Consider the following 27,525-nt stretch of genomic DNA (forward strand, 5'->3'; position numbering starts at 1 on the left):
GTCTTTGTTTTTAATTGTTTAGCATGAAACATAATAGATTACATTTAATTATTTGTCTCTGTCATGATTGCCCCGTTTGTTCGGTTTTCTGGAAGAGGACTCGCGTTGTGTTCAATGTAGAGTTGTCACTTCAGGATTTTGACCACTAGCCTCTGTATATATTATAGGTTTACTTCATCAGCCACAATTTCATCCAAATACATTCCAGTTTTGGTGTTTATGTGGCCCAATAGTGTGTCCACCTGTACCAGTACAAGGAAAAATGCCTCCACAATGTGAAAGTGCATTAGCAGAAAATTCAAGAGACAAAAGAGCTGTGGTTCTTTTAGAGAAAAGCAAGGCTGCTGAAATGAAAAGGGAATATTTCAAAGACAAAAGTAAAGTAAACATCTTTACTTTAAAGGGGGGGGGGGGGTGCTCATTTTTGGACTGGTTGAGTTTTATTGTTAGTTGTAGCCTGTATTGATTGACTACTGTATATTGTTTTTGGGCCAGTGCCTAAATTGAATTGCCACTTGTTGGATCAATAGAGCTGATACTTTTAAGTACTGACTGTTGTTTGTCACTGTCGGTGCCTTATGTCTTCTACACAGCATCTAGGCAGTGTAGATATTTCAGACAGTTTTATATTGCCAAACTTAAAGTACATTCTGAATCTCAACACTTTATTTGCACAATGCCAGTACTGTAGAAGCATCTTGCAGAATCCAATACCATTTTGATACATTACAGTTTAGTGTGGTTGCAGATAGAGCCTGTGGGGGGCCATGGTTCCTAACAAGCTGCAACCAGCGAGCATTAACTTTCTGTCCATAAATGGCACTGGACCTTGTTTTTACATGGTTCTAGGAGCTAGTTTCCTCCCTTGCGGTAGTTGGTGAGATGTAGGTCAATGTTTTTAGGGTGCTGAGCAATGATTGTTGCCCTACAACAGCTGCTGTGGCATAAAAATGTGTGAGGGAGCATGTGGATAACTGGTCTGACTAAGTGTAACAACCTTCAATCAGGTCAGGTGTACACTAAATCCTTCTAAAACAGCAAATTTGGACTCTTTTTATGGCCAAATGCTTGACTCAGATATTTTGCTGTCCTCCACACAATACTCTTTGTTTGCTCTGTAAATTAAATCAGGTCCTGCAGCACTAATCATACCTTCTAATAGAAATGTTTTACAAGCTTTACCTTTTTGCTTGCTCATATTATTTGCTAGCGGGCACTCAACTGCGGTACATCTTACTTATAGCTAACTATGCTCTCTCTTTTAGTCAGTAAACATGCAAAACGTTTTTCATTAATTTAAAAAGTGACTTAATTATTTAAAAAACAGACACAAAAATAAAGCAAGCCAAACAGGCCCGGGTCATATTCAATCTGTATTTTTGGCAAAGTGAATGAACAGCTGATAGGAAGCTTTTTCCAATGGTTGTACTTCTGTGTAGTTTGACTACCATTGCTCATGGGCAGAACCTGATATTGTGCTGCTCAGTGATTTTGTAGCTGCTTCTTGCCTCTGAAATAAAATCCCTGTTGGAGAATTGCATTTTGCACTGCCTCTCCCGCTGTCACCTAATGACATGCAGAAAGTGCTTGATTGAAACCAGATAGAGGCGTCTCCTATACATTACCGTGCTCTCAACGGGATAGAAGCAACCTCTTCCTTTCAACCCTGGTAAGACGGTGGTAATGTAGGTCAACAGGTATGCGCTTCCATTTACCATCTGCAGCTAAAGGCAAGTGGGGTGGAAGAGAAGCTAGTGGGTTGTAAGCATCATACTGAGTGAATGGATTGTAGAGGGGGAGGAGAGAGGAAATGCTGCAAAGTGATTGGTGCACAGACTGTAGTGGTGGCCTAATCAAAGTTTTATAAGTATCACTATTCTGTTTGTAGATTAGACCTATCTTTCCTCTCCCATGTGTGGACTAATGGTGGAGCTGCGAGTCATACTGGGCTGTGTTGTCGAGATAACTCCCTGTATTGTGCGGTTGTGTTGTTTGTCTTTCCAGTACAATTAACCAGCCATACAATTAACCGACATTGCTTTTAATTTAGAGAGCAAGAAACCAATTAATCTATGAAATTCAAGGCTGAGCAGCAATCTTGATAGGTTTGTTTATGTTGCTTTGGGAGCAGTTCTGCTGTGATGCAGAGATGTGTTTTCTCTGGTCTTCTTGTTGAAGTAAATTTAGTGTTTTAATTTAGGATACCAGTGTTTCCCCAAGGCAGATGGTCTAAGGGGGGCGGGTTGCCCTCGACCAGCACAATGAGACAATTTTGATTCATCTTTGCTGACAGAAAATAAATACACCTGGCTTTACGAAACTGATACTGGCATGGTTCGGTATCCATCCATCTATTATCTGTACCCGCTTTATCCTGAACGGGGGAGGGCTGGAGCCTATCCCAGCTCACTTTGGGCAAAGGCAGGGTTCACCCTGGACAGGTCACCAGTCCATCACAGGGCCAACACTTATAGACAGGCGGAAACAAAGACCATTCACGCTCTCATTCACACCTTTGGGCAATTTGTAGGACCACCAATTAACCTGAGGTGCATGTTTTTTGGATGGTGGGAGGAAGCCGGAGTACCTGGAGAGAACCCACGCAGGCACAAGAAGAACATGCAAACTCCACACAGAAAGGCACAGGCCCAGATTTGAACCCGGAACCTTTTCGCTGTGAGGCGACCATGCTAACCACTGCAACACTGTGCCGCCCGCATGGTGAGGTATGAAATATAAAATCGTAGTAATCGCAGTTACTGAATGTAACTCCAGTTCTATGAGTATGAGCTTATTTTGTTTCTTTCAGTGGGGGCGGGGGCTTCCTTTGGGGTAGCTGCCCGCCCCCCCCAAGACAATGTTAGGGGCAACACTGGGTACAATTGACTTACCCGTAATTTGTAAATTATTTTATTTGTCAAATGTTTTACATCTTTGGCTTTTAGCAGTTCAGCCAGTTAGATGCAACACTCGGATATGCTAGTCATTGATTAAAAATCAAGATCCTCTTCTCTCATCTTTTCCTTTCTCTCCAGAAGTGCCTGCTCACATGACCTTTTGCTCATTTAAAAGAGGCCACCCTTGTGCCTCTCCACTGCATGTGTGTGGTTTTCTGAGGATTAATAGTCGTACTAGAAGTGGCTCAAAGCGCCGGAGTAAACGGATCCTCTTCTGTTACGGTGAGAATCCCAGGCAGCATCATCTGTCATTGCTGACGATTTCCTCGGTGTCCTCGGCTGAAATGTGAGGGACTGATATGCTCTCAGAGCCATGTCATCCAGCTCATAAACAGCAGGCCCTGCCACAGCCTTTAGTGGCGTGACCCCTGATATAGCAATCTCACACACACACACACACACACACACACACACACACACACACACACACACACACACACACACACACCCTTTCCTGCTTCTTCACGGGTCTTAGACAGAAAAGCTCTCAGATGGCTGTCAAATGACTGGATTGCTTATCAATTGACCATTTGCTAAACCCCTTCCCTGAAAAGCAATTTTCTGATCATAGCTTACTTACTGTAACGATTGCAGGCCTGTCAAGCTTTGGATTTCCTCCCAAAAATATTAAAGTAGTGCGTTTAGTTGCTCCAACTTCAAACTTTCTGTCCACCTAACCAGCCTACTATCTATGTAGGGTTACCTCTAAGACCAGGAACATTTAGCTAAGTAAATACGTAACCTGTTCACCCGTTCATGAAAGCATATCCACTGTGTAGAATTTCCTCACTGCCCGGAAGCTGTTTCTGGATGCATCCATATCAGTGTACTGTAATTAGCAGCTCTGTGAGTTTACATTCCAGCAGCCCGAGCCAAACTTGTTATCTGAGATAGTGCTGAAGTCAGTGCTTTATCTTCATCATACAGTAAAAGCCATTTCTTTTTATTATATTAAAACCTAGGGTTTGAAATATGAGTGATAAATCATACATCTGACATCTACCTTGCTTGTGCAAGAAAGCTAAGCAGCTAAACAGGCTTATGTTAAATGAAATAACAGTGCCATTTAACATTTTGTTATTCTTGTACGTATACTAGTTCCTCATGAATTTGTTAAGAAGACTTTTTGCATTGAATGTGCAGATTTAATCTCAGTTTAGAAGTGTAGAATTATTTATGTTGCCATTAAGTGCGTATTTAAGATCCCATTAAAGTGTTCGTGTTTTAAGACAAGTCAGCTTGAAACATCAAAAAGTCGGTATGAAAAGGCTGTTTCAAACAGTGCATGAAGCTCAGCTTCATTATCTAACTAATGCTGATAAAATCTGCTAGTAACAGTTGTCATACACAGCTGAAAAAAGTCAACCACTGCTGGATGAAAATAAGAGGCTTGCTTTGGTATTCTTCTGTCTCAATGTAAGGACAAAAAAATTAATATCCACCGTTTCTAAAATTGAAGAATTTTGAGTTGTATACAGGGGTGTAGTGCTATTTGTACATTGCACATGTAATTCATGCATGCACTGTTAAGTTGTGGCTGATTTCTAAGGTTGTGTAACCACTGTTTACATACAATAGTCGAAAGTGTACCCTACAAATTTTCATCCCTTTTGATTTAATCAAGTCAACAATATCAGGCTCTTTTCAATGGTTCTAAAATACTCAAAAACATGTTATTGTCTGATTTCAATCAACATGTGTGTATGTTTCACAATAAAAGCCTTTTTAAGAAATTAAGTTTATCTCTACTAAAACCCAGAGGGCTTTTATTTTGAAACAGACACAGGAAGTGTTGAGTTTGTATTAAAGTGTAGTGCAGTAACTTTAAAAGAGCAAACGGTAGCAGATCAAAACGAGACATGGAGTTGTCATGAATCAATCAATACGTCTTTAATGTCAACAGGAGAACTTTCACCATTCCATTTGTTTTTATTGGCTCTCTTCTGTGACAAACTTTAGAGACGATTGGCTCTTCAAGCACTTGAAAAGTGTAAATACATTTCAACTGGATCAAGAGAACTGTAAACATTTTATTTCCTTACTAGGAAAAAAAAAGTGTCTGAGCATTATTCCTTCTCTGGCAGCGCATTGCGGTAGATCTGACAGTGTTTAATGTGCCGTGCAAAAAAAAGAAAGCTTGTCAGGTGTAGAAACATTAAGTAACGGGCGTGTAGCATCTAGAATGTACACAAAAGGCTGATCTGTTCTTGTTCGTTCTGTAAATATCTTGGCCTCTGCTGTAAAACCTATATACCCACTCTCTTATCCACACACTTACATAAGGGAAAGATGATGGCTCGTCCACTTTAACACACACTTTTTTCCAGCAGTTTTTAATTGGCTAACATTCATACACACAACATGTCTGCCCAGTCAAAGGCTGCCTGGCCATGCAGCGACTGGCTTCACAAATCCTTAACCTACATCTTTTACATCTCAGCCTTAACCATTTTCCCAGAACACCAGGAGGGAAGGCTTCTTGCCAAGCTTTCAATAATAAACGATTAAGTTGAGGGTTTAATGTGCCTGTGCAGATAATGGGTTGGAAAGAAGGGGGCTTTCAAAGAACAGAGGGCTTTTAGCCCAGGAAACCTCAAGCAGGAAATACACGGGTTTTAATGGTCAGGAGCTGTTCAAAGACATCTGGTATCGATGGTTAATGACTTATTTCACATGAGAATCGTCAGCGATAATTTACAGAATTCTTTTAATGTAGTTAATTACATTTCTTTGAGTTAGCATGTTATAGTATAACATCTAATAAATCGAAAAGAAGCATTATTTAACATTCGATTCATGTCTTTTCAACATTATATGCCAGTATATCAATGAAAGTCATTGATCATTTTGTGTCATCGACAGTAAAACGATCAATGCATGACAATTTATGCATTTTAAGTTCAGACAACGGAATGTATTCAGAGAGATAAATGAATCAATAAAAACGTGTCTCTTTCTCCAAACTGACAAATCAGCCACAATTTCAGTTAGATTATCTTGGATGAACCAACACTCAGACTATCCAAACACATATTTGACTATTGCATTGTCTTTTTTTTTTCTAGATTTTCTTAATGACATGATGAGCCAACAATCTTTTTTCTGTGGCTCTAGGGCTTTGAAGAAACAACAAACTGTCACATAGGGGGATGATGTCCAATGAAGTCTTCTTCTTTGGTGGTGCAGGTTCTTTTCAGCAATGTCTTGACCCAAATCATGAGATCCTTGGATGCCTGAAGGGTCGGGGTTAAATTTGGAGGACAGCAGCTGGTGACACTTAGTTAAGCAAAGGACTTAATTCCAGCAGTTCCAATGAAATGACCAAGAGATTGAGGCTTCCAGTCATTCCACAGTGGTGAGTGCTCCAGTTGACTTGTGACTCTTCACACCCTTGCGGATGCTCTTTGATTCTGGTATCCGACTGTTGAACTCGAGAGTGTAGCTTGCTGTAGTTTATAGCGCCAAACAGCTTTTGAATACTTGATAAGAATGTGCACCGGAGCAAATAGCAATGAAACCTAACAGAGAACGCTGGATGCTTTTGCAGTGTGAATAAATATAGTGCAGGGTGGTAGTAGGGGAAGTTCTATCACTGTTTACACATAAATAAATAAAAAACCACTAAGCTCTTATTGAAAAGAGAATACAGTTGTATTGCTTCATCAGAAGCTGTTTCATTGTAAACACACTATAATCACATCCTATTTTCTTTAACTTCATTTAGAGAGTCTTAACTGTTCCAACATTACTCTTCCACTACAGCTTTGGCATCAATAGCAGACTATCACTCAAATCCACATAGACACCGACACACACACACACACACACACACACACACACACACACACACACACACACACACACACACACACACACACACACACACACACACACACACAACCAGATGCGAACATAAACAAATAGTCACAGAGTGCCCTGCAGTGTTGCCAGTCATTCTCTTTATGTCTGACTGCTTCTCATTGAAATGGCAAGTCTTTGAAAAGACTGCTCTCAGTTTTGAAAAAAGAGACATTTGTCTCTTCAGTCTGGATGTGGATGCTGTCTGCATACAGATGTTAGCCCTGGGGCACTGAAACTAATACCATATGGCAGAGCCTTCTTTGCACGTGCTTTATAGTGTTGATTGCAGGACTGAAAAATGGTTATTCCTTCATGCTTTATCAGCGTCCCCGTTATATTGTTCAGATGAGGAGCAACGCTTTATGTATCTTTGCTCGTCAGTTGAGGCATCCGATATTACGGACTTCCAGTGACTTTTTTTTGGGTACATTTTAGGTCACTGTGGTGCTTCTTTGTTCTCTTGTGTCATTGTGTTATCATTCCACATCTCAAAGTCCTACAATTTTTTTCTGAATGAATGCGCTGGAGAGCTGCATTTTTCCTACCAGGAGCTGAGTTGCAGGAAAACAATGTGTCAATGGAGAATTGAAACACTTCGTCTTTCTCTAATAGAGGTCTGTACCTGTCTTTTGTATCAGTAAAGTGTTGGATGTTGAAAACATGGTTGGTAGTATGTAAATTCAAATTAGTTTTGAGGTATTTATAACCTCAGAAAAATGCAGTGCTCCATCAAGTCTCATGTTATAGGATAGTGGAGTAAAAGTTAAGCAAGGGGAGACCACCAGGATTTGTGTGAGTCAGAAGTTATTGAAACAATTTCCAGCCGTATCGTTGTTTGCACAGTTTATGGCTACGAAAGGAAACATATTATTTTACTTAAAATGCATCTGCTCTCTACACCAGAGGTTTTCAAACTGTGAGGTGAACCTTCCTGGGGATGTGGCACAGGAAATCAGAAGGCAGGGCGCAAAGGGACTGAGTGTGCCAATGTTCTGCAAACAACAGGAAGTTAGTTATTGTAGTTCGGCCTTATGAATGTATTAAAGGAGCAGTCTGTAGAATGTAGTGGCATGTAGTTTGTCCCTTCTAGGCTACTGTGGAAACATGGTGGTGGAACATGGTGGGGTCCATGCAAAGGGACATGCTCCTTATGGAGATATAAAGAGTTCATTCTAAGGTAACGAAAATATAATTCTTAGTTTCAGGTGATTATACACCAATGAAAAGAAAATTCTGAGTACTACATTCCATTTTTGCCAGTAGATCCGCGTAAATCTAACACATTTACAGGTATCTATTGGCTTCTAATCTTTAAGTACTGGATACCAGACTCAAAAATGGCACCCGGTCACTTCAATGAAACCTGCTCACCTTTCTATCTTCTAGGTTTGCCTCTGCATTGTGCAGTCCACTCCACATGTGCATTAGTGTTTCCCCCACTCTGCCCATAGACTTCATAAAACTACAAGTATGAAAACCTCCATGGATAAAAAAACAGTACAGCCATGGATACACACACACACACACACACACACACACACACACACACACACACACACACACACACACACACACACACACACACCATTATCTCTGATGTCCATCGTTAATCCGCAATAGCAAATTAACTAGTATTATTGTACTAAAATCGTTTTTGGTCCATTTAACTGCACAGTTAAAAGAATTAAAACAAAACTGATCATTTGACTGATGACTGATATCGACGCATGGATTCAAAATCGAATTATATATTTGTCTGAGAGTTAGATGAAGTATCACATTATCAGGGGGATTTGCTTTGTGGAAGTTGAGAGGGCTGACATCCAAACGTGAGGTTGTTGACTTGTAAATATACCTGTGGCCATGAACTTAATGCCTTAATGAAACAATAAGACCGAAGTGCGATGATGACTGGTCTTAGTGGAGGAGTTAGAAGCTTCTAAGGGTAAAAGCGTTGCTCCTTCACACTAAAAAGAGTCTCCTGGATTGTCTCATGTTATTTCAAGCTCTACTAACTGGAAGCAGACCTGAGAGCAGACCCAGTATATGCTGGAGGGGTAACGTATCCCATCTAGCCTGGAAAAGCCTAAGGGGGAGATGGAGGATGTGGCTGGGGGAAAGGATCTACTAATCTACTAAGTGTGCAGCAGAGGACCTCGACCAGAATAAGTAGTGGAAAATGGATAGCTTGCTTGCCCAGTCCCCAATGAACAAAATCCTTGTCTCTCAAATGGCATGTAAAAGCAGCAGCCTCCTCTGTCATTGCTCGGTTCTTCACGAAGGCAGAAATACTAAAATACTCTATTTTCCGGTGAGATTTCATCCTCGATTCACATAAATGTCATTGAATAGAAGAGACACGATCAGAGACTTCGTTTTAGGTCACCCTCTGCTTTAATGTGCTTTAAAAGTCGGGACACACAGCTGCGCGCGCACACACACACACACACACACACACACACACACACACACACACACACACACACACACACACACGTGCACACGGTCACACGTGTGCACACACTCTCTCTCAGACAGGGACACACACTCTTCTGTCCTCAGGACTGCAAAGATCTCATTTAGATAACTCTCCTGATCTCTCAGTACCTCCCAGAGTCACCCTTCCCTGCTATATTCATCCATTATGTTACCACATGGGGAGATAACAACTTTAGCTGATCCTTCTCCTCGATAGTGAAAGATCAGTGAGCGACTGGAAGACACTGTCTGAACTGAATATCTCCCTTGCACAAATTCTCCATCTTTTGCAGTGATTTAGATGGTTACACTGCCAAAGAATGACAGCCTGTACTACAATACTTTGCAGGAATTATCATATATCTCACTAACAAGCATTTGTCTCGTGACAGTTATGATATAGCCTCCCATTAGTCGTGAGGAAGACGCTCTTAAAGTGTGGGGTACTTAGCATAGCCAAACCAGCTTCAGCTGCCATAATTCTAGTCGTATTTTCCTCTATTTAGTCTGCAGCTCCCCACCTCCCCGGCACTTCCATGACTCGGCTGCATTTGTGTTTGTGTTTGGCAGAGAGCTGAAGGTGGCATGTGTGTGTTTATGTCCAGTAGGGGTGTGTGGAGGGGTGTGTCTCCATCTTCCAACCATCAAACACTTTCTCTCATCTCGTAATGCTAAAGGAGTTTAGTGCACCGAAGGCTGATAGAAAATCTCCATAAGTTACTGCAGTGCATCATAAGCAACCTATAGCTGCATATCTGTTTCTATGTCATTCATTTATCATGAGGTGCAAACTAGAAAAGGGGCATATCAAGCAAAAAAGTATTCAATATTTGTCTGGAACTAGTCGACTACTATTTGAAGGTATGTTTGCTTTACCTGCAATGTTTTCAATACACCTACATTTTTTTGGTTATTTTTTTGAGGCAGTTCCACAAATAACTATTTGACATTTGTTTAGTCTTTGCATTTCTGCCGTTTGTAGCGTAGCATCTACTCTTTCAGCATCATACATGTTTTACTGAAGCCTAGTAACTTGTTCTTCTCCTTTTGTTAACCAAACTTTATCAAGTTTCTTATGACTAAAATGAGATTTCTTTTTTTTTTTTTTACATAAGATTCTTCTTTTCTAAAGAGAGAAACATGTGCATTGTTCCAAAATGTCCAGGTGCTTCAGAAGAAACACACATTTGCAGTCAATTTGTGCTGATAAGGAAATTTCTTGTCTTAAAGTAGGTCACTTTAAAACCATCAGACATGTAGCAACCAGGTGGAAGTTCGTCACACTGAGTGTGTTTCTAGTTTGACACTGAGTGTTTCAGTGTTGCAGTATAAGATGACCTGCACACCCACGTAGACCAACTTTCTGTGGAAACTGCACAGGTGAGCTGAGGTCTAACATGAGCCTTATCGTCAGCATTGTAGAAGATAAACTAGGATTTTTTTTTTCCAGCCCTTGGCTTTACCTTTAGAACCGACCGTCATCTGATGAATCGGCTTCGATCGGTTAGAAAGACGGTTCTACTTTTTCTCGAGGATTGACAGTGTCAGATAAGACTGCAAAAAGTTTTCACTCCTTTAGCCTATGTTTAATTACATGACTATTTACAACATTTCTACTTGTGCCAGTACCTTCCAAAAGTGTCATTTCCTACCTTACCTTACTAACTCTCCCTCTCCTCTCTGAAGGAAAACTACTTTACAATGTGATCCTGACAGCCTCGCACTGCTTCTGTGTAAGTGTGTTTGCCCTCAGCACAGGGCCTGTCGGTGGCTGCCACCGCTGAATGTCCCCTTAGCGTGGGCAAATGGCCAAACTCTGTCACAGCTGCTGACTGGACCAGCTGTTTCTTTCTCTTTCTTCCATCTTATCTCCTCCGTCACACTATCTGTCTTCCTCTCGGTGACCGGCCTTGTGAAAGAGGCAGCGATAGGGCGCCTGGTGGTGCAGCTCTTGACACCCCCGTTGATATCCACACATGCTGGTCTGAATGGGAGACAGCTTTTTTTTTTGTTTGTGTGCAGGTGTTTGTGTTTGACAGGGCAGCCGGGACACAAACAGTGTCCTGTGGGTTGTGGGAACACATCGGACACTTGCGCTCTTGTTTTGTGTGCTTCTATTGACAGCCACATTAGTGGGAGGAGGACAGTGAAGGTCAGAGGGTGCACTGTTTGGGATGCGGCCAGTCAAACCCAGTTAGACAAACAATAAAAGTGAAATGGGATGGGTCCAGGCTTAAGCTGTCTGGCCATGCCTCGGCTCGGGCTGCTGGCGTAGGCACTTTTTTGTGTCCTGTGCATCTCACATTGGGAGTTAACAGAGCATGCAGGCAGGGTAGCAGTAGTAGTAGTAGCAGCTCGCTGGGGACTGCAGATGGTCCTGGATCTGTCCTGATTTGTCAATTTGATGACTTCACAGAAGTGTTGTTCCTTCAGGGAATCATCGGCACACAATTCGAGCGCTGTTTCATGTTTTGTTAAAAGAAAATTGAGGTGCATAATGGATTTATCAGGAGTGCAATTTGACATCAAAGCGCAACATCTGAGGAGGCTCTAATTGTCTGGGACTGTCTCGCCATGGCTTACCCAGAGCACTTTGATTGGATGAAAGAAACCGTCAGTTTGTTTCCAGGTAAGAGCAGTGATTCAGTTTGAGCATGGGTTGAATTAAGAATTTATATTTGTCATCGGAGCTCAGATTTCACTTGCTGGAGCTTCCTGATCATCCAAAGTCTTTAAACATAATTTGAATTAGGGATGTTACAAACTTCTCAGCATGTTGGGAACAGCGCAAATGATGAAAATCCTCTTCATCAGCTGAAGTTGTTTACTGCTCTACAAATACTTCTACGGGGAATGGAAGGTGAAAATGCATGTCGGGTGTAAACAGTTTTTGAGCCAATTAAATCATCTGAAGGAACGAGGTCTAGCGAGAACAAGGGAATGCAAATGGTGGAGAATTGAACTGCAGACGACAGAGCAGGGCAGGACAAAAGAGGCGAGGAGAAACGGGGGGAGCGAAGACACTGTTGATGAGGACGCACAGACAAATTCCGTCTCACTTTGTGCAGTTTCTGTCACTCAAACCAAGTAAAGCTGCACAGAGAGAAGTATAATACCTTGAACAAACATGGCTTACCAGCCTTCGGTCTTTTACTCTGAAACATTCGACCTTTTAATTAAATTAGGAATTCCTCCTCTTCCCTGTAGCAGCAAATGAAGGAGAGAGCATTGCTCCTCCCTCGACTTGTTTATCAGAAGGAATTTGTGTCCTTTTCGTATTGCATTTTAAATTATGTATGAAATGTATTTGCATATTTGTGCATGAGCAAATGCTCTGCATTTCTATACCAAATTACGCCTCTAAATTACAATCTAAGGGTATACAAAATTAATGCGGTGTGTGGAGAACACATGAACACGCCACGCTGCCACGGAGCGTTAGCATGCACTTTGGGAACCAAAAATAGACGCCGCATATATACAAGACATGGTCAGCACAAACAGCAAAACAAACACGTGCAGAGGCCCGGCTTCACTGCAGTGTGTGTGTGTGTGTGTCCGTTGAGGTGTTGTTGTACAGAAGGGGAAATGCCTGTGGAGGCTCAGATGGTGACAGATGGTTTAGAGACAAATCAGCCTGGGAGTCAGGATCTTTGCCCTGGGACCAGTAGCCCCTTTAAATATGTTTGTGTCAGTGTATTGTTATATATAGTGTCTGTGTGTAGTGTGCACAGTGTGGTTATTTTTCAAGTTAGAGTAAATGCATATATTTGCATGAGTCCACGCGCGGCTGAGCATCTCTCTGTGTTGTGTGTGAAATGTTATGTAATGCTTCTTGTAATTGTACGCTGAATATGACGGAAACATCAAAATGTATTGCTCTCATATAAAAGGGTACGTATTCATGTCGCACAACAGCATGCATTTTTAGTTATTTAAGCTTCACTCAGCAGCACAGGCCTTAGAGCTGTGATTTATGACTGAATACATACAACACACTCACAGTTGTTTCGATAGCGTGTGCTGGCCTCCTTTAGCTGCCCCATGCCAAACTGTGATGACGTGCCTTTCCACTGCAGCGTCCGCCTCAACTGTGCAGGAACAAGAGACGAATCTCAGTTTTTAAAGTCTCTGTGTTAAACTCTCAGTAGCTTTGCTGCTTCTACCTGACTGTGTGCGTGTGTGTGTGTGTGTACATTCAGATATGGGCCTTATTTTACTGTTTACTGATCATTTTAAACCATATAGGAGCCGTTGTGTTAGTCTGAAGATATACATGCTTTTGAACCACACGTTGGCGTTGACAACTGTTTGCATTGTGAACGTTATTTCGCACATATTTCCCTCTGTACTCCGCGTGTTACTGGAGGACTCCACCAGAAGACACACCAGTGAAACAAATATATCAGAACATCCGGATTTGCTGATGTGAACAATAAACATGTTGACAATCAAGGGTTCACTACATTGCTGATTTGGGATCACACTGGGATAAAACACGCTATCGACAGCATTTTCTGGGGTGCATTGACGTAACAGTCTTAGACTTGTTTCCATAGTTTTGTACGTCGCTGACCCTGTTACATCTCCATGCTGCCGCTACAACGACCTTACCGGCCATGTGTATATTGCATCTTCCGCACGCGTTGCCAGGTACGCGAGGTAGCCGTAACCACATGCGTGGTTTAAAGCATGTCAAGTATATCTCCGGCCTAACTACTGCTTCTTTACACTGAAAGTTTTCCACTGGCAAACAGGCAGGATGCTTTTATTGTGAAGAAGTTACAGGAGTACAAGGAGCTCCATTGGAGTTTCAGGTGAACTACTTTACCTTTTTGTGCAGTGCAATGGAAAACCACTCGAGTGATTGTGGCTGTTCACGGCACACACAGTCACAGCTCACCCCCTTGAATGATGCAGTTTCAAATCTCTAATCTCTGCTGTATATTACCGGGCGCAATTTCTCATCGGAGTGACATTGTTACTCTTTGGTAGAATAACCTTGCAGGCATTAGTCTGAAACTTCACAAAGTGCTTTACAATCGGCCCATAAATTAAAGCTCAAGAGGTGCTTATGTGGCAGCCAGGAGAAGTTGTGCATTAAGTAGTTCCTCTGGCCTCTGCATTGAGGTAATTCCCAGTCGGGACATGTCAGTCCAAACCTGTTCCGACTCTTGTGAGAGGGAAGCTGGTAAAAGCTCTGCAGGAAAATGTTTGGGCTCTGCAAGTGCATAAAAATGTGTCTCCATCTGCTATCTTACATGCATTCAGTGGTGTGTGTGTGTGTGTGTGTGTGTGTGTGTGTGTGTGTGTGTGTGTGTGTGTGTGTGTGTGTGTGTGTGTGTGTGTGTGTGTGTGTGTGCGCGCGCATGTGTTGTTGTGTCTCTCCGCAGTTGAGCCTGGCCTAGACGATTTAAGCCCCACTAGCCTTTAATAATCTCATTCCGAGAAGTACCATGTAGGTCAGGGGTTTCCATCTTCACTATAGCTTCTTATCAGGTCCTCTTTCACTTAGTTTTTCTTTTCTCGATATTGATGCGACAAAAAAATTATTGATTTTTGCTGCTGGGAATATTTTAGGCTTAGGCTTTATGATACAGGTGAGCTGACCAACACGGAGGAAGCTGTATGCTCTATCTGCAAAGTCCTCTTCAAGTGCAGCATCTGAATGAAAATTCTCCCCAGCGGGAACTTTTTGATGTCATTCAAAATGCATGTGATTGGTTGATGACTTTATTTGCAGTGTGAAAGCTCAGAAAAATTACCTCCTTCCCAAAAAATAAAGCGGCAACTTTTTGCATTGCAATTTTTGCATTCTGTGTAAAGTACTCATGAGAAAAACAACTGTACCATAACATTTACAGCTTGTTATTTCATACACTTTCACTCGTGTTTTGGGTTTTGTAACGGTTGGCTTGGTTGGAGAGCAGCTACAAAATCCTTCAAACTTACACCAGGCTTACAGATCACACGCATGCACACACAGACAGACACAGTCTGATCATCTCTTCCACTACACGTCAAATCTGTGTCTTAGTTGGATGTGGCATTATGGGATGTGTTTTTGTTTTTGCTTGTACATTGCTCTAAGGTAACAGGGGCCTCAGCTACTGCATAGGTCAGCTGATGATTCAGAGCAAGACTGTGATCAAGCCCTGTTTAGTCACAGTGTGTTTTACTGTGGTGGCTGCAGAAGGCAACTTTGTCGAAGACTCTTCCCCTCCCAGGAGCGTCTTTTCAGCGTCGTCCCCGATGTTGACTCGATCGACTTTATTCCGTGAAAGTCATTTCTAATCAGCACAATGTCTCCATGTCAGTATTTCATTGCGGAGAAGCCACTTTGCGTACGTGTTCTAAAAATAGTAACAAGGTCAGAAACCTTGGGTCGATTCGCAGAGGTTTAAGTGGACATCAGCCAAAAGGAGGAAAAGGGCTGCTGACATGTCCGCCTTGCATAAGAGATTTGTGGCTCAGCACAAAATGGGAACGATGAGGGTTGAGAACTGTTGGGCGTTTGTCAGGGGATACCTGGGGAGACTATGGAAGTTGTGTGTTCTCGTGAATCGGACCATGTGATGGACCAGGAGAAAGACAAAGAGCAATCTTATCTGTCCTGCCACTCTGATACGTTCCCACCAGTTAAACATGCTGTTCACAGGAAAGACTCACATGATAGTTGCATAAAGAAATCTCTATGTGCTCTATTTGTCCCTTCAGGACTATAATGTGATGTTCTGCTGTTGATGCAACCTGCACTTTGATGTGATTTTCTTATGACTCATACGTGACTCAGTTTTAGAGCTAAATTTTATCCTTCAATATTTTGCAAACTTGCATTCTTATCAGATTTTACTAGAAAAAAAATTATAGAATTTTACTCATCTTATTTTCCTTTATACTAAAATGTGGCGTACTTTTACTCCTCACTGGCACAGTACTTTGATCCAAGGCTTACAGTGAATGCCATATAGAAAGAAGAGTTGTGTAAACATGCCTGTGGGACGAGGTTTCTATCTATTACTTAACACCTTTTTGATCCCGTATTGAGTTTTCTAAAGGCAGCCGTGCGCAGCATGATAATCTGTTGTGCTGGGATTGTGCTGCGCTGTATGCATCACAAAGGCCCGAAGGCTTCCGTCTTCGTTCCACAACGCTTTACGTTATCGTCTTATTTTTCTTTTCTCCTCCGTCTGTTCCTTTTTAGATCTCTCCTCCACCTCCTGTCCACGCTGCCCTTTTCTGCTCTCGTGATCTGCCCTCGTCAAACAACCACCTCCTCTCGCTCTGTCCCATCAATCTATCTCTCCATCTTTCCTGTTTGTGGACACTAATTTGGTCTGCCTGGCTCTCCTACCGGGCAGCAAAGGAAGTGATAAAGATTTCCTTGATTACATTTTTGTCTGTTTAAAGAGACATTTAGAAACAGACTCTTTGGTGATTTCTGTCATTGCATCTGCTGAAGAGACACTGCCAAGTCAAATTAGTTAGTCACTTTCACAACGAGAACTGATTTAGTGTCGTGCTATGCATATTCAATTAGTACCTTTTATTAAGTGGCCTTACTGATTGTAATATGTCATTCAAAAACGGAATCTTTCACTAATTCTTCACATGTTGAAGCAGTGTCTACTCGGCACTGAGTATAGCGATAATGTAAGGAATGAATTACCCAGCTACAGTTTCACACATCATCATGCTTGGCTACTTGGGTTGCTAATTAGAGCAGTGACTTAGCATAATTTTGAAAGGCAGAGTCATATCATTAACTAACCAAATGATCTTGGAGTGTCAGGTTTAGAGAAACATCTGTTCAGGACTGAAGCATCTCTGTAGGAGCTAAAGGTTTAAGCATTAGTGTGAGTGGCTCTGATTTGAGAAGTTTTATTCTCCAGCAACTCCAGCCAAACTTTAACCATTGCACATCGTTAACTTCCCTTTTTTATCTGCTGCAGCATAAATATCTGCCCCGTAAATTGGATGTCCTGTGTTCTCCTTTGAGAAATGATCAGAAAGTGGAAGTGTTTTGCTTTCATGATGATGCCATCCCCTAGTTTAGCTTCAAATTGAAAGAATACCATGTCAGAATCTGTCTACAGACACCTTGCACTGAGAGCCACAGACTTCAAACATCAAGCCACATGAGGAATAAAGAGCATTGTCATTGTCAGTTTGCAAGCTAATTATCTGCTCAGCTGCATCACTTTAAATAGCATGTAAACATACCTGCAAATGTAACTTTGCTCCAGTTTGATGCGGGTGATATTCCCCTCTCCTCCACAGTACTACTAGCAATGCCCTGTTTAGTCCTGAAACACACTACAGTACAAGTTTGTTTGCTTAGTCTCTTGCTCCTGATAGTCTACCACCGGCTCACTGGCAGCCTGCCACTTCTAGCCAATCAAACACAAGGTGTTTCTCAGTCTCAAGGGTGCCTCCTTGGGAGGCTGCATTTCTAGGATGCTACGTCATCAAATCCCGCAAAGGACCTTTAATGGGTCTTGGATCCTTTATAATTCTACCAAAAAATGCATCATGTGAATCCTCGGGATCCTTATAGTACCCACAATCCTATGTGGCGGGACCTAGAATGTAATTCTCAGCCTGTTTGCATTTTGACATTAAAACAAAGAAGACCTGGACCCTTACTAGAATAGCAGGGGCACCAGGGGCCCTTTTAAGATAATCGAGACATTAACATCCTCAAGTGGTTTTTATTAATTCCTTCCAATGTGTTTGCTCAACTGAAGGTTTGTTGTTTGTTTTGTGCATAATGCACATGTCTAATACATGTATGCAAATAAAGGAATGAGTGGTATGGACTGGCACAGCAATCATTATCTGTGCAAAAGCCAAAACAGAAAGGAGAGAGAGAGAAAATAAGAAGGGGGGCGGGGTGGCGGAGGTGGGCGAGAGGGGGAGGAGGTGGTGGCGGGGGGGGGCAACGCTGTTTTTCTTGAGGACAATGCCTCCTAAAGTATTATGACACAAAAGACTCCATTCACAGCCACACCAACAACATTATGACATTTTGTTCCGATGACTGGACACAAGGCATACACCCAAACCACCACTATCAGTTTGGGTTTCCCAAACTGCTCCTAAAACACAGACAAGAGCTTCCAAGGATGATATGCCTCTAACAGTAGCTACTTACTCTATCAAAGATATTAAAAAAAAAAAATCCACGGTCCTAACGTGCCATCGTTTTCCTTGTTTTCCTCTTCGCTTCAGTGCATTAGCTATTTTGTTCTCCCTGATGTTTACATTACATAACCAAAGTGGACACTTGCTTTTTTTTGTGTTTTTTTTTTTTTTTTGCATGTTTGGAAATTTTTGCTTGTTCTTTCCTTGTTTGTATCCTGCAGGAGCATTATAAGGCAGAGGCTATCATAGCACAAAGCAGCAGAGCATGTAACAGCCCAGCACAACATAAAACGCCTCCAAACATGCAGTTTAAAACCGAAGGGACGCTTCAACCCAGCCATGTCGAGTAGACACCATATACTGACGTGGTTACAACCGTGGTGAATATTTATTTAGAGTCATCACTCTAATTAGTGCTTGCTTTTAAATGTCACGCAGTTTGCTGATGTATACAACACTTTTATAAATGTTCCCTACCATATAGTAAACCACCGTGAGCCATCTGTAAGGCTCATTAATGGATAGAAATGTTTGAGACCTGTTTGGTCAGATATTAAAAGATCTGGAGGCATTCTAAATGAAATGAAGTGTTGTGCACTCCACATCTCTACCAATATTTCTTATTTTTTTTTTACATGTGATAAACAAGGTTTATGGATATAAGTTGAAAAAAGGGTGAACAAATTTTAGTCATTGTTATATTTATAAACTTGATCAGTAGCATTTTCCAATGTTAGTCAAAGTGTTTACAGCATGAAATGGCCTCTATGTGGTGCAATCTAGAATCAAAACACCTAGAAATGAGTTGAAGAAATACAGCTAATACAGACTTTTGGATGAAGAAATGACATAAACTATAATAAGGTTTATGCATGACAAGTTTTTACTTAACAACAGAGGGGCACCTCTAAAGACGTGTAAACAGTACATGCAATTTAATAGTCACAACGTTAATATGTATTTGCTCAAGTGTATAAAATAAAACCTTTGATGCATGCCTTCACTCGTGTGGTATTTTCAAAGGGAAAAACGCACATATATGATAATGTTGGGACGCAAACTAGATTAATTGCACATTCATCCACTCAACCTGATGTAGTGTCTCACCTGTCATATGCAATTAGATATGAATTAATGCGTTCGAGGTCACAGTGCTAAACTGATTGAAAAACAAAATTGTTAAATCTCTGAAAGGCGATGACTTGCACGTTCCTTCAAAGCAAAATTTGATTTAACCTTTAGTCCTCATAGCAGACAATGTGCATTTAATGTATTTATGTGTACATGTATTTTCTTAAAGTCAATCAATCAATGCTGCAGCTGAATATTAATCTGCCCTTATCTCCTTTGGGTTGCCAGGTTTGCCAGGGTTTTCCAGCATGTTTGGGAAGAAGAAGAAACGGCTGGAGATCTCAGCTCCGTCTAACTTTGAGCACCGGGTCCACACGGGCTTCGACCCGCGGGAGCAGAAGTTCACCGGGCTGCCACAGCAATGGCAGAGCCTCCTGGCGGACACTGCCAACCGTCCCAAGCCCATGGTGGACCCCTCCTACATTACCCCCATTCAGCTGGCACCAATGAAGGTATAGAGAGGGAATGAAAAGAGGGCATCAGATCTGAGCACTGGGGACAGAACATTATCATTTCCAGTCTATTGCTCACCTCACCTGTCTTGCATCTTTCTCCTGTTCATCACCCCCCCCCCCCCCCACCCTGTCTTTATGAACTGAGCAATCCTTTGTTTCTTCTCACCACTGTCCAAATCTTTTCCTTTTATTTTTCTGTCTTTGCATTCTCACTCTCTGCAGGTGTCTGTCATTTCACTATTTTGTCTCGGGCAAAGGCAAAAGAGAAAGTTCTTCATACCATCTGGCCACTTTACACTATTCAAATGTCCCTATTATGTCTGAAATTGTAGTCAAAGTCTTGTACACTATATTACTTTAAATCTGCATTAAGCAATTTTGTGACAAGTAACACTGAATGACTCCCTCGTAGTGCCAACCTTACTGACAGTTAAAGAAGAACTTTACAACTTTTAATTGCTGAAATAACACAGAAATATTGCCTTCGTATGCAATAAAATAAACCTGTGCTCAGCTAAAAATAGTCAGGGTTACTCTGCTAAAGTCTCACTTAGTCTGTTACCATGTGGCCAGAAGCATTTGGTAGTTAATAGTCATAAATTGTGTAGCCGACTGAATATTTCCATCTTCTTACTTACTTGGCTGTTGTTACATTACATTTTATTGTTTTGTGTTTCAATGGTTTATAAAGAAAAATAAAACAGACAATAAGTGACATCCACTGTACCTCACTGGGAATGTTTTTTTGGGAATCAAACACCGGTTATCTGAAGTTATTATTACTACTTTAACAGCCAGTTTAGTTCTCTGAGGCTTCCAGCTGCTTTTTAATACATGACTTTTGTTCTGCATCTGAAACCCACCATTAAAACAGTAACTCAAACCCCTGCTAACTATTAACGTGAAAGAGCTGAGAGGTATAAAGTTGCCGATCAAGCTGCTGAGATGTTTGTGTCATTTTGGACGAGTGGCAATAAAATAATACAGTCAGCTGTCGTGTGTTTGCTGGTATAATTAACGAACGATTGAAGGCAAAAAAGCCGAAAAATAATCTTGTAAATAAGCAACCAGATTTTTCTGAGCAGCTGAGACCAAACCAGAGGCCAGTAAATATGACTTATATGTTTATGGCAGATATATCATCTTCTTCTTTTGCCAAACATGAGTGTCATGTGGGTTAAGTGTGTACTTCAGGTGTGAGCAGGTAAATGTTGGCTGACATGTTTGACACCAACACCTCTGGTCTTTGCTATTGGAGTCTATCTACCTGCTTGTCCAAAATTGCTTGATGTAGCTTTGAAGAGTTCATCTGATTCAACTTTTTCCATTAAATGATGTCAGAGTTATCAGAAACCTTATTGCACACTGATGTTTCTTCTTTATTCGGCTGAGATTTCTCCTTACCCCCCATGTGAATGTGATTGTGAGTCTCCTCTTCTCTCTGAGTGTCTCCTCTGATGTGTTGTTGTTCATTGGTTCTTCCTAACATGTCACATTGACACGTTTGATCAACTGAAAAAGGGCTGTTGTTAATAATAGCCACTTAAACACCTCAACATTTGATAAATTGCTCTTTAATATTTCTGCGCACCTTTCTCTGGGTTGTAGCAGAAAATATGATTGATTTTCTTATATTGAGGGCCTTTTTCCTGCATACTGTAGTATGTATTCGGCCTAAAAGGATCTTTACAGGGTCCCTGCATAAAATGTGGCATCCATTCGTTTTCAATGTACTGTCTGTGGTCCCATTAAAGTGCATGTGTGACCCAAACTTGCAGTACAACACCTGCTTACACCACTTCTGTTGACACTCCCCCAAGAAATGTGTCAATTTTTCACACATTTTTTACACTGAAAGTGCATAAATGACACTGCAGCTATTGGTTGCATTTGAGTACATCTCAAACAGTTTGACTACATGCACTATTAGTCTCGGAGGAACCACTTCCAGTTCCTGCTGACAGCAAATCAGACAAATCAGACAAAGTTCTGTCACAGAGAACAGCAATATGCCACAGGAGATATCTCTGAAGAGGGGGAAACAAGAAAATAATTCTCTTGCTCTCTTCACAGATATCTCCCAAGAAAGTCCGGTCATCCGAAACGCCGTTGCCCAAAGTATGACTTCCTCTTCCCTTCTGTTTTTAACCCCCCCCCCCCACTCCCCCCTGCCCCTTTTTTTTCTTTTTTCTTTTAATGGTCGCTCTCACACAGTCACAACTCCGCTGTTTTGTTTCCACATCTTCTCCTCCTCTGCCTGCTGCCATGCATTCAGGTGGAGGTGGTGTGTCAGCAGGAACAGGGAGAAACACAGAATGACTCCACACATGACATAACTACATTGCTCTGCCAAGCCTTTTCTTAGACCTCATCTTCACTCTGCTTTTGTATCATTCGCATGAGCTTCCCTAGAAAAGATCAGATCAACCGCAGTAGCATGTTCCCCTTGTTCCCCCCCACCCCCCTTGCTATGGAGCGACACCTCCTATTGATAATGATGATAATCATAATGATGTTAATGATGATGATGGTGATGATGATGGGTGCTGAGATATGAAGTGCATGTTGCCATGACAGCTGATTCCGCTCTGCTGGAGGCCACCGCTGTGTAAAAAAATAGGTCACAAAGGGTTTGCATGTGTTAGAAGAACCCTTCGACCCAGGTCTTGATCCGACTCAAACCTCCCCTCTCCTCTCCTCTCCTCTCCTCTCCTCTCCTCTCCTGTTAGTTAGGTTGAAGCCTGTTTTTACTGTAGAATTCTGATATTTTTACATGTTCATCTTGAAGTGTGCATTCAGTTTTTTCCAGCTGTTTTGGTGCACATTAAAAAGATACAAAATCCTGGCTTTAATTAATAGGCCTCACCAGGACATGCCCAAATCGGCCTCATCTTGTTATAGCCTAATATAAAAAGGTGGTGGATAGGAGGTGATATAATAACTGTCTTGCTCCTAAACATATATGTATTCAGACAGCATTGTTAACCTAGAACTGACCAAATGGCTCAAAGATTATTTGAAATGGAAAACCAGTCACACAGAAGTGATTCATGAAATACTCTTTGAAATACAAGATAATCTGTAAAGGTGGGAAATGAGCAACACATACACTGAAAAACAGACGTATATAATGATGTCTGGACTGGATTAAAGTCACTGGTCTTCATATGCGGTATTAAAATCAAAATCTCATCTGAATCTGTCTCCAGTTGAAGTCTTTTAGACATGAAAAAACATGGAACGTAGTTCGATGTAACTCAGAAGTCAGGGGCACTACACTCCCTTATCAAATCGAACGGATTTTGCATAACGCTCACTGGCAGTGTACATGCAAAGAATACAAACGAACACATTTGTGTGTAAGTCTTGTGTGAATGTGCTAGTTTGAAGGAGGCACTGTTGTTTTACACAGAGTTTATGACTCAGATTTTGTTGTAGATTTTTTGGTATTTAGTTTTTGTTTCATATTCTTCAAATGGTAATTAATCAGTCCACTGACAATATGTGTGTATTTTCATGCATTTGTTGGTTATGCTTGCGAGCATAGGTGTATGTGCTTGTATTACACATTTTGTGGGTACAAAAAGCAACTTCTCATAACATTAGCCCTTCAATTTTAGAGTGAAGACTTGGTTTCAGGTGTCGGTCAGAGTTAGCGTTTGGCTAATAGTTGTAATGGCTAATTTTAGGGGGATTCAATCGGTGTCCTTTAGAGGTGATGGAAACATGACTGTGTGTGTGTGTGTGTGTGTGTGTGTGTGTGTGTGTGTGTGTGTGTGTGTGTGTGTGTGTGTGTGTGTGTGTGACCCCGACTCCCACGGTGGGCTGGGTTATTTATAGTGTCTCACCCATGGCCTGATATCCTTCCCCATTGGTTGGCCTAACACTTGATTGACATAAGGCTTCCTCTGCTTGGCAGACTCCTCCAGCTCTTGTCTGCTATGTGTGTGTGTGTTGTGTGTGTGTGTGTGTGTGTGTGTGTGTGTGTGTGTGTGTGTGTGTGTGTGTGTGTGTGTGTGTGTGTGTGTGTTTATGCTCACACCAGGTAGGCCTGGACGTAGTGCTGTCCTGTCTGGCTGACCTCCAGTGCTGTCCAGCAAACAGTACAGAAGGATGGAGTGCAGTAAAAAGTCAACATAGCTGACTTTGTCAACTTGTGTGTGTGTGTGTGTGTGTGTGTGTGTGTGTGTGTGTGTGTGTGTGTGTGCGCGTGTGCACGTTAACCTGTCTTTGGGTGTGTTTGTGTACATATTTGTGTATGATTGTGTGTGTGTTAAGCAGTTAGAGAGGTCGTCATTCTGAAATAACTACTACTTCTGCCCTCTGGCTTGTGCGCTCATCGTTTATTCACAAGGCTTATAGCCTTGTTGTCAGACTGCTCGTCTCAGCTGAGCATTAGTATTGCTTAAAGCTTTGGCTCTCATCTCCATTCTCTCCCCCTACTCCTCCATGCCCGCCACCCTCCCGCTCCCCTCCCCTCCAACAGCCCCTAGCACACATGCTAATCCTGAAGTATAGGCTAACACTGTGCCCTAACAGCATTTCCATGTTTTAAACATTGTGCTCGTAAAGCTCCTGCAGTCTGAGAATTGTACAGTGTGTGCTGGCGTTTGAGTAAGTGCACTGTAACTACCTCTGAGAGGAACATCTTCATTATTGTGTTGCGTTTCTTGTTTGGATGTGCACAGTACAAGTGTGTGAATGTGCGTGCGTGTGTGTGTGTGTGTGTGTGTGTGTGTGTGTGGGTGGGTGTGTCATGCGACGCCACGTGTGTTAATGTGTTGCATTCATGAGCACTAGCAGGGGCAGTGCCGTGGCTATCATCAATGTCAGGCTCGTGTTGCTCCTTGACTTTGACACCCTCAAATTGCGGACCCCCATGGAGCCGATAAGGTAATTTAGGGTGTGTGTATGCGCTTGTAGATGTATGTGTTTGTGCATGTTAGGGTGGCTTGTTTGTGTGCACGGGTCTGTTAACGCGATCTCCTTGTTCCTATTTGCTCATGTTTCGCAGCCGTGGGCCAATATTAGATGTCTTGGTGTAAATGAGAAACAGAATGACCTGTGTAGAAAAGGTGGCGCGTGTCAAAGCAGAGAAGTTTAGTCTGAGCAGATTCTTCTGTTAGCCGTTGTGTTTCGACCGCACTTCCTCTTATCGTATTGTGCTGAAGTAAGTTCTTTACGTTTTCACTGTTTCATCATTACTGAATCATTACATCATCTAAAAAAATTTCCCCTCGGGGATTAATAAAGTAAATACCTACCTACCTTACTGCAATTGCAACAAATGCATCTCACTATCACCATCCTCCTTCGTGTTTTGAGACGCTACAAGTTATATATAGCTACAAAAAAAAGCCTGAAAAGCCAGCAGTTAAATGGAAGTAATTAGAGTTGCTGCTGTGGAGATACACCAACTCGTCCTGTTCAAATCATCTCGTCGTGAATCTTTTGTCAAAACGAGGCCTTCAACGACTTTAGTTTTCAGGAGGCCGCCTTCTTACTCTGCATGTGGAGCTTTTAGAAGGTCCAGACAACTTGCAATGTGTGAAACAGAAGAGTAAGAGCTATTTTCTACTAGGGATGGGCATTTCAAATTACTCAAACCGTAAACTTGGGCGCAACAAACACCATCAGACTTCGAAAACCCTCCTTTTGACAAATCTGCAGAGAAGTATGTTTTTAGCTGTCATCGTTGTGATGAAGGTCATTGTTTGCGCTGCATGTCTAACATCAAACTTACTTCGTCTTGTGACAAATCTAGCTATTGATAGATTGGACTTTCTGAGCAGTGCTTTTTTGTTTAATGGCAAAAAGATTTTAAGTGCATTACCGCCACCCTCTGGTGGTAGTAATGAATTATATATTTATTTATTTATTAAGACTATTCATGACCCATCACTAATCTTTACATCTTTTACACAACTGATCAGGTGACAGAGGACAGGATAGTCCCTCAGAGTCGAAGCCTATCCAACAGAAACAAAGTAATACTGTTTCATGGGTACAGACATGGGAGTATTGCCAAAGTAGTTAAAGCTAAATATCACCAAAACAGTGTGCTGCAAAAACACGAAAAAGAGTACTATTCTCCTCTATTTCAGTGAATGCAATTTAAGTGGGGTACTTTGTTTTGATCACCGGGGTTATCAGACGAGCCTCGAGGCTTCAGCATCAGCAAGCCGGAGAGAAAATAAAAGAAATAAGGATGAAGAAGACTGAACCATCATGATTCCCGAGATCAACTTGGATCTTATTCCTCTTAATTCTGAAGTAGCTGTAGAAGAGAAATGTTCCCATTCACAGATAATAAGTGAACCTGGAGGGATTGCAGGAATAATATATGCGCATCATGTTTCGCGATGGTTGGATATCTCGTTAACACCCCGCTCATCTTCAAATAACATGTTCCTGTCCTGGACCAAGCTCAAATCAAATGTATCTCCTGATATATGAATATCCTCTAATTATTTATTGTGTCTCTTAACAGCAAACACAGCAGAGTGCTTTCTGCTTACTTTCTAAAAATAAAATGAACATTACAGTATGTGTTATTTTCACTTTAAGGTAGTTCATTTTTAACCTGAATTATAAGTAGTCTGACACTTATAGTGTAGCCTCATATCAATTTACCTCTCACGCCATGTGGGTGGGAAGTTAATGTGGTTGTGTTTTAATGGCTTGGGTTGATCCACAGGTTTTCCACAGATTAATCAGATAAGAGCAGAGATGAATGGAGACGTTTGAAGGCATGCAGAAGCTACTGAATCAGTGAGGGAGCTTTGTAGTTGCTTTAAGTGTTTTATCTATTTTGGTTTTATCGTGAGGGAAGCACATACAGATGGATTCTTCCTGTAATGAAGACTTGCAGGTCAAATCCAATCAAATTCAGATATATCAATCCTCAATAAGCAGTGTATTCAAGGAGGTATTATACAATGGGGATACAATTTACATTCCCCTCAGCCTGTTTCATCATCCTCTCTTTATATTTCCCAAAAAGACTTGTTACACCCTCCAGAGTCCATGCCTAAACTCCTTGCATTTCAGCTGAGGGTTACATATACTGTAGGTAGTGTGGGCGGAGAGAACTCTGCTGATATTTTAGGTAGCTGAACATCGAGCCGCTGTCAAACCCATTATAGCTGCACTGAAAATATATCAACCTTGCATCACATCAGAACATATGCAACTAATGCACCCACATTTTGAGGTAAATTGTGGATGTTATTTCACAGTGTGAATTAGTTTGGTTGATATGTTACTTAAGAGAATCTTTATATTTTGAGGATGGGTATTTGGAGCGGGTCAGACAGAAACAAGGCTGTCACAGTGTGTGTGTGTGAAGTCGAGACAAAGGACTGACTGGCACAGTCAACAGCACGTGACAACGGGTACGGCACCCAGGGTGATATCTGGTACTACTGTAAATGTCAGTGGGTCAGTGATAGCAGAGCGCACCCACTTTCCCCCACTAGCTTGTTGGCAGGTGACAGTTG

At 41.7% G+C, this 27,525-nt stretch overlaps 1 protein-coding gene across 3 annotated transcripts in view; it reads left to right on the forward strand.

Moving 5' to 3' along the window:
- Positions 1–27,525, forward strand: part of pak5 (p21 protein (Cdc42/Rac)-activated kinase 5) — a 114,098-nt gene that overhangs the window by 12,893 nt on the left and 73,680 nt on the right. Inside the window, exons 1-3 of one of the 3 annotated variants that reach the window (XM_069158548.1) lie at positions 11,567–11,925; positions 19,800–20,023; positions 22,100–22,144. In XM_069158548.1, coding sequence (XP_069014649.1) covers positions 11,871–11,925; positions 19,800–20,023; positions 22,100–22,144 — 324 coding nt within the window. In that variant the 5' untranslated portion in view covers positions 11,567–11,870. Of the gene's footprint in view, positions 1–11,566; positions 11,926–19,799; positions 20,024–22,099; positions 22,145–27,525 lie in introns of those variants that run through there. The other 2 variants (XM_069158550.1, XM_069158549.1) reach the window with 2 other exon arrangements.

The sequence above is a fragment of the Embiotoca jacksoni genome, unplaced genomic scaffold (genome assembly GCF_022577435.1).
Source record: "Embiotoca jacksoni isolate LCO1_2020_lvr unplaced genomic scaffold, fEmbJac1.0.p SCAF_23, whole genome shotgun sequence".
Classification (NCBI taxonomy): Eukaryota; Metazoa; Chordata; class Actinopteri; family Embiotocidae; genus Embiotoca; species Embiotoca jacksoni.